Source organism: Lactuca sativa, chromosome 3, assembly GCF_002870075.4.
Source record: "Lactuca sativa cultivar Salinas chromosome 3, Lsat_Salinas_v11, whole genome shotgun sequence".
NCBI lineage: Eukaryota > Viridiplantae > Streptophyta > Magnoliopsida > Asterales > Asteraceae > Lactuca > Lactuca sativa.
In genome coordinates this window covers 42,094,741-42,105,451 of record NC_056625.2, presented here as the reverse complement: position 1 = coordinate 42,105,451, position 10,711 = coordinate 42,094,741, and the positions used below count along the sequence as shown (strand labels likewise).

At 35.0% G+C, this 10,711-nt stretch overlaps 1 protein-coding gene across 3 annotated transcripts; it reads left to right on the top strand.

Moving 5' to 3' along the window:
- The first annotated feature begins 6,583 nt into the window (after window positions 1–6,583).
- On the top strand, window positions 6,584–10,711 carry LOC111881553 (U-box domain-containing protein 45). 3 transcript variants are annotated; one of them, XM_023877949.3, is made up of 5 exons: window positions 6,584–6,715; window positions 7,441–7,545; window positions 7,620–7,805; window positions 7,887–9,079; window positions 9,757–10,711. In XM_023877949.3, exons 2-5 carry the CDS (start codon window positions 7,495–7,497, stop codon window positions 10,547–10,549), a joined length of 2,223 nt encoding a protein of 740 aa, XP_023733717.1. In that variant the 5' UTR covers window positions 6,584–6,715; window positions 7,441–7,494; the 3' UTR covers window positions 10,550–10,711. The 3 variants fall into 3 exon arrangements, with proteins under 3 accessions (XP_023733717.1, XP_023733716.1, XP_023733715.1); XM_023877948.3 differs by having other exon boundaries at window positions 6,593–6,718; XM_023877947.3 differs by having other exon boundaries at window positions 6,606–7,128.

The window sequence follows — 10,711 nt, the reverse complement described above, 5'->3', positions numbered from 1 at the left end:
CTCGTGTGTATAATCAACCCAACGCCTTCCTGTGATCCTGAGAAGTACCTGAAACACATAACACATAACACGGTAAGCACAAGACTTAGTTAGTTCCCTAAAATACCACACACATCTCATTAGCCTCTCATGGCTATACTCAAATAAGACCCTCTGGTCAATGTGTCTCAGTGGAACCCTCCGGTCCCACAATTCGGGTGGACACTCCGGTCCTAACTCAATAAGCTCAGAATAATACATAACATAAATCACAAAGACATATTACAGGATATCACAATACTCAATATAAGCACATAAGACCCTCCGGTCACACAAAGGTTGCTACTCTAGGTGAATATAGTGAGAAGACTCACCTCGTAAGCAAGCAAGGAAACTAAATACCCCTCGAACAGTCTAATCCTCGGCTACATGTAATAAGCATCTCTAATTAACACTTAAAGATCACAACTCTAAATAAACTCATGTTAGTCCATCTTTAATCCTTTAGGATGGGTAAAAGACCATTTTGTCCCTCCATGATCTCCATCCCTCAAGTTTGACCAAACCCTAAAGTCAACAGAAGTCAACACTCGAGTCAACAGTCCATGTTGACCCAACTCGTTGAGTGCATCTATGCGACTCGTCGAGTCCCTTCGGTTCCTCAGAACCCTCATGAAGGTCCAACTCAACTCGCTGAGTTACAGCGTGTTCAGACTCATCGAGAAAAACTCTATCCGACTCGTCGATTCACCTCGTCGACTTGTCGAGTCCCTCAAGTCGAATTCTCATTCAGACATTTTAAGGCAGAACTAATACCCTATACTTTGGATCTATCTTCCTAAGGCTCAAATCTTACGTAAAAGATGAAAGCTTTATGTGCATGCATGGCATATTAGGCTCATAATGTCAATACAAGCTCTAACAAGGGTTAGATGCACAAGAGCTTGCCTCCAGCTCAATAAAGCTCAGGTCTTTGGACTCACAAAGCTCCGTACAACCCAGATCTGAGGTTTCAACCTCAATCCATGCTCAAATGACTTAATGACACAAGATGGATGGGAGAAAACCCTAAAAACTCCCTAAACCAAGATCTCATAAGAAAAAAAATGAAACGGTAAAGATAAACATAAAACATCCAAGGGGCACAAAGGTCAAAACACATACCTGCAATACATAGTTATGTATGCTTCCCTTGAAAATCTTCACATGCTAACATTAACAACTTGTGATAAGAGTAAATATGATTAGGGAAATTAGATTGTTAAGAGCACTAAAAAGCTATGGGGCCATCCATGGAAGTGTTCCTCTTACTCGTAATGATTTATCAAATATTTGTAAAAAATGTATTAATTTGCAAAAAGAATACATCCAAAATTGACCCATTTTAAAAGATATATGAGAATATGATGTCGCAATTGGAAAAAACAGACTTTTTGTATAAAGTTGTTATTTTTGCATTAATCAGAAACGATGCATAAAAACTCACCAATTATAGCTATATACCAGGTTACGTAAATTGATTAAATGCATGAAATAGCAACATAGTTTCATTTATTTTTTGCAAATATGATTGATAAACAACCAACCATATTATTATCCATTTCAAGTGAGTGTAGGTTCTTTATTACAACTATGGAAACAACTTGTCATAATCTATAATCTTTAAATTGTCCACTTGTCCTAATTTGTAGTCTCTAAATTGTCCAAATACTATGATACATTATATTTGGATTCATGGACTTTCTCTTTATTTATGACTATAACCATTTCCAATGAATCAATTCGAATTCCATGAACATAGGTTTACTTATAAGGGTCTTGCACTCTCGTTAAAGAACATAAGCCTTAAGATGACCAATTCCCATGTCTAAAACCATAGTTCTCCATATATTCATAAGTTTGAGCATTCATCATAGGATTAATGCATAAAAATTTACTATTTTATCATTGAATCCAAGCAATTACTTTCTTATCAACTTCATTACCCATAATTTCATAACTGCGGTTCATTGTTGGCTTTTACCCAAACTCAAATTCATCAATATCAATCATGTTTTAAGCTTAAAACCATTGGTTAAAAAAGAAACTATTGATAATTTAAAAACATAATGACAAATCAAATATTCTAAAATTTTGTTAATTTACAGTCACTTTTTGCATACAACATTGAATATATAGCATCTTACTTTGAGTTATATTTCTTGCATTTAACCAAATCATGGTCTAAATGCAATATATAACAATGTACTATTAAAACAAACACTTTTATAGGGTTTGATATAGGAAGTAAAATATCCAACTGCTAAATATGTTGGTCCTAGAGATTTGAGAAAAAAATTGATTTTATTTAACAACAAATATTTTATAAAGATAAAAAGCTACTGGGTGACCGGCAAAAGTACAAAAACTGGAAGAAAACACAAAGATACAATTACAAAATGAGTAAAGGAATGCAACAACAAGATTTACAACTCAACAAACACTAAAAATAGCAACGAACTTTAGAATTTGGATATTAGAGAGAATAGATCTTCAATAGCACAGAACAACAAGGAACCATAGAGCTTTAACCTGATGTAGAATGTAGACGAAATGCAACATAAGTAATTCAAAATTCAAAACCTCAAGTTCAGAAAATTAAGAAAAAAATTGATTACCATGTTAGATAAAATTAGAAATGATAGAACATCTAAAAAATGGTTAGAGTAAATATTGGTTACCTGACCTGTCAGGACCTCAAGTTCAAACTTTCAATTCAAACCTTTATAGTTTTATTTCAAAAATCAAACATCTTCTTCAATAACAAAATCCATGACAATCCTTTGAATTTATGAGAAAATGTTTGTGAGAACCATAAATAATTGAAAATCCAATACATGTACATATAATACGTGGCTAATGTCTAATCATACATATACTGTAAAAAGTTCAAATGAAATCAAAACCTTCAAATTATGTTTGCTACTTGCAAGTTGATCTGTAGGAGAAGATAATAATGAGTTCATTCGCAGCTATGAAATATGTTCTTCAAGAAAACATTTGCTGATCAAAAATCAGAAAACAAAAAACAAAACCTAAGAAACAACGTCCTAGGAAAAGCCTCTCCTTTCTTTTATCCATAAGAAAAAAAAAAGAAAAAAAAACATCAATACCCTTACATATTCAAAACCCTAATAGGAATTAGACAAAAAAATCGTTCTTACATGAAATCAATGGAAAACCAGGAAAAAAAAGGGAGACCGTGAACCTGATTACAGAAAATATGACGGTTTCAAAGATTTGGAGAAGATTATGTCCTTGTCTATATCGATTTCAATGAATCTGTACTCTTTTTTGGTTTCCTTTTCTTTTTCACCCATAAATATATTTTGGTTTAGGGATCTTTATTAATGATGTACCATTGATGATGCATTTTGAATTACAACTCCACAAACCAATTGGAATTAATTAAAAAAAATCTTGCATAAATCGAAATAAATTGATATATGGTGGAGAAGAAGATAGTTTCATTGATACATAGATTAAATTAGGGCTCACCTTCTATGATACATAGATTAATTTAGGGCTCAATTTCTTTGCACCATATCTAGCGGATGTCTAGGTTAGAGAAGAAGAAGAAGAAGATTACCAGCAACCATTGGAGCACTGATTTACTGAGATTTATGGCACTCAATTGAATGTAATCCTGATTTTAAGGTATAACACATCTGAGGTTTTAAACGATCAGGGCATAATAGGTTTTTGAATGTACCCACTCAACTGAAATGCTAAAGCAGAAGCTCAAAACTAAAGCAGTGAAAAGATGAACTATCGTAGATTAGGTTACTCATTTCTTATGACCTTGATCTCTTCATTCATGTATTTGGGACTTAGAACAACACAAAAAAGTTGATGTGATGTTGTGGTGGTGGGCCTGCAATGAGATGGCCGACTGCTGTTGAGGCAACAACGCGATGGCGACGGGTTCGAAGATGGCGAAGCGCAGTAATGTTGATGACCCTTCACCAAGAGAATGAGAGGAACAAGAAGAAAAAGGAAACCTTCAATCGTTCAGAGGAAGATGATTAGGGTTTAAGAGATAATGGTGACTAAGATTGGATATGATTATGATTCCTGATTTCTTGCTATCGAATTCAAAACTGATTGATGATAACTATTAAAGCCGAAGTAGCAGGAGGGCATTTAAGGATATATATATATATATATATATATATATATATATATATATATATATATAAACACACACAGAGTGTGTGTGTGTGGGGGGGGGGGGGGGACAGTCCCGATGTGGGAAGGAAAGAAATAAGATAAATGTATTCTCTGAAGGAACAACATGATGAAGGAATGTAAGGGGTGGGAGGCACTCCGTTTCTTTTAGGACTATATTATACTAGAGGGATGAGTATTGGGATAAGTAGAACCTTCAGGAAGCATACCGAGCAACCTAATAGGGATACTACAAGAATGCCTCTTTTCTATTACGAACATATGGGGCCGACAAACATCAAGGTAGACTCTCTACCAATGTGTCTAAAACTAAAAAAATGCCATATAAATCAACTTATCAATACGAGGTGTCCACCATGGTGCCACATGTAAGCTATCATACAAAATATTTGTTATAGTTATTATCCCATAGCCTTTGTAGTAAGAGTTGACGTCCTGGATGGATAAATTGGCCCCATTATCCTGGAAAAAGTTTACCAAAGATGAGTTTTGTACAAAACGACATATCATGGAGGCCTTACTCCATCTTCTATCTCCTATCCACAATTATAAATACCAACTTTGTATCATGCATAAGGTAAGTAACTACTTATCCATACTTCCATTAATATTCTTTTACTTTCATATCGAAATGTATTCATGGGAACTCGTCCAAAAATACTATTAGTAGCTTAATGGTAACCGTTCTTTTTAATTAAAGTTTGAGTTGTATTCTTTTGCAGTGGCGGAGCCAGGGTTAAAGTAAAGGGGCATCCTAAATTTTTTTCCAGGGTATCAGCACAATGGCTGAGCATGGGTCGGGTTGGGACGGTTTTTACCTACAACCGACAACTTCAGTTTTGAAACTTGTAAACCGAACAGAACCCATCGGTTCGATGTTTCGGTTTTCAGTTTGTAATCGGGTTTCCCTGATTTGGTTTCGATTTTAAACCAAAACCTTAATCGAATCCTTAGTCTTGTTATATAAACATGAAGTTGAAATATCTTTTGAATTAATAGTAGAACTGGTCCAACTGATTGGAAGGTCCAAAAAACAGGATGACATCATATATTATATTTATTATAAAAAAAATACAAATAATAATATAAATACCATAAAAATGCGTTTATATTAGTTGTTGGGCTGCTAATTAAAAAAAAATAAACAAAATAAAGCAATTATCAATGTGAATAAGGACCGAAAGTTAGAGGGCCACTTTGGTATATATGTCCATATATATATGTAAAGAAAATGAATGTTTAGGGTTTTGAAATCAACGACAGATATGCTCACCATCTTCTTCTATCTTTTTTTCAACTCAGAGTCTTTTTTCTTCATATCAGATACTAATTTCTTAGCTTTCTTAACGTTATTTATATAAGGCAGAATTTATACTCCGACTACAAGAGATATAACGTTCTTTACGAGAATGTTAGCTCTGATTTGGATTCCGTCTTCTTTTTTTTATCAGTGGTCTGACATCAAGTTTTTATGGTCGATCGAACATTCTTGGTTAGTTTTGTGGGGATGCTTATATATACACTACATAAAAACGTATTTTTCCTAAAAAAATTACACTAGTGCAAAAAATTTAAGGGGTATCCTGGGCTACCCCAGGATCTACACTGGATCCGCCCCTGTTCTTTTGGATATAGGACTTCGAAAACTCATACTATTTTTTATACCAATCGAGAATCTCCTCCCCATATGCCCAACCCCAAGAGTAAGGTGTATCATTAGCATTCACCCAAAAAAAAAAAAAAAAACTTTAGTTTTAGATGATAAAAGTCATTTTTATTATATTAGTAAATTAGTTATAGTCTAATTGTCTAGTCTATTCATATTTCATATGAATAGTTTTAGATATTTATTATATAATTAAATGTTTTTATTTATTTACTATCAAATTAGAAATTGTATTTTTTTTTCTCAAATACACAAATTATGCGAAAACTAATACCTTATTATTCTACATGAGTCTAATACTAACCATATAAATTTGAATTAATAAAAGGAAAAAAAAATTGAAAACTAAAAATAAATATTTTATATAAGTCAAACACCTATCATATTAGGAAAAAATTGAGACGATAGGCTACCCACGTAACAAAACAAAGCCTTTAACAAAAGTTGCCACACTTTTATAAAATGCATGAACCATTTTTATAAGTAACATATTTCAAAATCAATGCTATAAACTTATAAAGTCATATATCAATTTGGTTGTTTACATTATAAATTGATTTTTAATAATAAAATTCTTTTACGATTACAAACTGAAGAGAACTTATAAATATTAAAATAAAAACAAAAATAAGATAAGTGATATGTAAAATGTTTTTCACACTTTTACTGTTGACAATATGTCCAAATTTGATTGGTAATTTTGACCTTTCAGAACCCTCATTTATGATTTATGTGGACAGATATGTCAGCCGACAACTTGGAGGTCGGCAGCTGTCGGCCGGTGACGGGGGAGTCGAAACCGGGAAGATCCGCATCACTTCTCTCCTAACGATAGAAATACATGTGGTCTCTCGTTTCAATCATACTTCAAACTTTCATCATTAAACTAATATTTCTTTCTTAAACAATCAGATCGGTTCATAATGTTTTATTCCTATAATTAGTACTATTATACTGTTCTTCGATCTCCTTTCCAGTTTCCAAATCCATTGCTAACACCTTTCGACCTAAATTCTTCTTCCTTCCCTACATCCGTACACTTTTTATCTTGCTAAGATTTGGGGATAATTCGAATTCAATTGTGCGGTTTTTTTTAATCTTCTTAAAATGGTATGAGAGGTACCGAAAGTGGGGCGTTTTGTGTCACATTCGTATACGAGGAACCCTAAATTGATTGATGTTGTTTTCGAGTATAAAGTATTCATTTGGTGAAGCCTCATCATTTGATGATTCTGTTTTTCCTGATTAGATAACAGGTAAACCATTCAATTTATCCGTTTATCACGGAGTTATTCGCTTCTTCACATTTCAGTTTTATTGTATACTTTAAATGGAAATTGCGGTGTCAATTTTGATATCTTTTGTAAACTTTTGTTCTGGAGATCTACGAAGATCATCTGATGACACTTTAAAGTTGTTTTGTGTATGTAAATGGTAATATATGTTTCGGTTTTTGCTCTATCTGTTAGATGTTATCGCCTGTTCATCATTTTTAAACGTTTGATGAGGTCTGCCTGTTCATATTCACTTGATTGATTGTAATTCGTGTTAATTTCTAATGATTTCAGGTAATCTGAAGTTCTGTTATCATCCATCTCATCATCTGCTGGTTGATGTAAATCATGGAGCATTCAGAAATTGAAGAGAACTTGTTTGCACTTGGTGAACCAAAGGTACTTCCCTACAATGGTAATGATTACAGGGTCCCCAACACAACACCTGCTAATTCATAGCAATGTTATTGTAGTTACATGGAGGAATGTGCACAACGCTCTCCTTTATCTATGTCAAAGTATTGGGCATCTTTCCCGACCTTGAAGCAGCCAGACCTAGAAGCACTTCAGGAATTCAAGCATTATGTTCTTTGCATATAGCATTAGAGAAGACAAAGACTATTCTTCAACATTGTGCAGAATGCAGTAAACTTTACCTTGTAAAATCTCTCCCCTCAAATTCTGAAACTTGTTTTCTTTTTAAAACCTCTGTATATCTTATGGATATGGATCTTTTGCAGGCTATAACAGGAGACTCTGTTGTTCTGAAATTTGAGAAAGCAAGATCTGCTCTAGAAGATAGTCTTAGACGAGTTGAAGATATTGTCCCACAATCAATAGGTTGTCAGATTTCTGAGATTTTAGGTGAACTTGAAGGAATAGAGTTTTCACTGGATCCATTAGAGAAACAAATAGGCGATGAAATAATTGGATTGTTGCAAGAAGGGAGAAATTTAAACAGCAGCAGTGACATGAACGAGTTAGAAACTTTCCATCAAGCTGCATCAAGGCTTAATATCACTTCTTCAAGAGGAGCTCTTCGAGAAAGAAGGGCTCTGAAGAAACTTATAGAAAAAGCTAGAATTGAAGATGACAAAAGGAAAGAATCCATTATAGCTTATCTGTTGCATCTCATGAGAAAATACTCAAAAGTATTCAGAAGTGAATTCTCAGATGATAATGATTCACAAGGTGGGTCAACTCCTTGTTCACCTACAGTCAATGGATCTTTCACAAATGGTTTCGACAGACAGCTGTCAAAGATGAGTTCTTTTAACTTCAAACCAAACTTTAGAAGATCCGGGCAGATGTCGGTGCCGCCCGAAGAACTGAGGTGCCCGATATCATTACAACTGATGTATGATCCGGTTATTATTGCTTCCGGGCAGACGTACGAGAGGGTTTGCATTGAGAAATGGTTTGGAAACGGGCACAACACCTGCCCGAAAACTCGCCAGCATTTGGCTCATCTTTGTTTGACTCCTAATTACTCTGTCAAGGGTCTAGTTGCTAATTGGTGTGAACAGAATGGAGTTTTGGTGCCCGAAGGTCCACCGGACTCCCTGGACGTCAACTACTGGAACATATCTTTTTCAGAAACCGAGTCTGCGAATACAAGTTTGGTTGAAAACATTGGATCCTTTAATGAGGGAGAAAGAGATGGAGATGAAGATGAAGATGAAGCTGAAGCTGAGGTTCTCCCTGAGCGTTTTTTGAGTGTTTTGGACAGGGGGGATGAGAGGAAGAAACTTAAAGTTGTGGACCAGATACGACATTTGTCGAAAGATGATGAAGAGGCTCGAATCTTTATGGGTGAAAATGGTGTTGTTGAAGCTCTAATACGTTTTTTTGAGTCAAGTGTGCATGAAAGAATGATTGTTGCACAAGAAAGTGCAGCCATGGCTCTCTTCAACCTCTCTCTTAATAACAACAGGTATGTTCAACATTGTTTGAATGCTTTGCAATTTTGGTACGAGAATGTTTTTTTTTTCTTTTAATTTTGGTCTTTATTTGAGTTTTGTGTTAGTTTTTCCAAGTAAAATGACTATATTACCCTTTTGGAGGTGTTGGTGTGGTGCCAATTTGATTTTAATAATTTTATAAACAGTAGATTCCATTTCTGGTCATTAAATGCCAGCCAATTTTTATGATTTTGGTCCCCAAAGAGTTTTTGCTTGTAATTTTGGTCATTATTTGAGATTTTTTGTCATTGTTTCAAGAAAATGACTATTTTTGGGACCAAAAACTGCAAAAATGAGCTATATTCAGGGACTGAAAATAGTCAGTCATTTTATTTTGAACAGGACAATGTTACAGTAACCTCAAGTAAGTACTAAAATTACAAGAGAAACTGTTTGCTACAAAAATGCTAACATCAGCTCTACTTAGGGACTAACAATATAATTTAATCTTATAAATACGAAATAACCGATAAAAATTTATAAAAAAAAAGGTTAGATAAAGGGTAAAATAGCCATTTTATTTGGAATGGGGACCAAAATCGTTATGAAACTTCAAAAGAGAGACCAAAATTTAAAAGAAAAATAAAAGATACACAGGGACATTTTTGTAATTTACTGTTTTATTTAATAACGATGAAAATTATTACAGGAACAAAGAAAACATGGTAGCGGCCGGAGTACTTCCATTGCTGGAGGAGATGATCAGAAATTCCAGTTCTCCGGCGGCGGTTGCCGCCCTGTACATGAACCTCTCCTCTTTAGAACAAGCGAAACCCGTGATCGGTTCAAGTGATGCGATTCCATTCCTGATCCACATCCTCGAAAACGGGTCGGAATCGGAATCAAAATCCGACGCCCTTCATGCTGTGTACCATCTTTCAACCTGCAATTCCAACATCCAGCGGTTGGTGTCATTCGGAATCCTGAATGCCGTTCAGCCACTGATGGATGACCAAACATGGAGTGAGACAGTGATAGCCGTGTTGACCAACATGGCTAATAACTTAGCCCTAGCCAGAGAGGAGATGGTATCGGCTCATGGCTTGGTGAGTGGGCTGTCAACGGTTCTTGATGTTGGTGAGCCGATGGTTCAGGAGCAAGCTGCGGGTTGTCTCTTGATTTTGTGTACGGAAAATGATAAGTGTATTCAGATGGTGCTTCAAGAAGGGGTAATTCCATCTTTAGTCGCGATTTCGGCTAATGGAACAGTCAGGGGGAGACAAAAGGCAGAGAAACTGTTGATGCTGTTTAGGGAGCACCGCCAGCGGGAGCCACCGGCGGATCGTGGTGGTGGTGACTCGCCGGAGATGGGTGTGGGTGTCGGCCGGGTTGATGAAGAAGCAAAGGGTTTGAGTAAGTCGGTGTCGGTGTCAAGGAGAAAAATGGGGAGATCTTGGAGTTCTTTATGGAGAAACAAGAGTTTCTTAGTGCACCAATGTTGACATCTATCTCTATGTCTATAACTTTGTTGCAACTTGTAAATTCTTTTAATCTATTTTACTTTTATTTATTTGTTATATGCATGAATATAATAATTTAAATTTCTTGTACCAAGGACAGTCGTGACATTTTTCCAAAATAAATAAATAAATCCTACTAGAGAA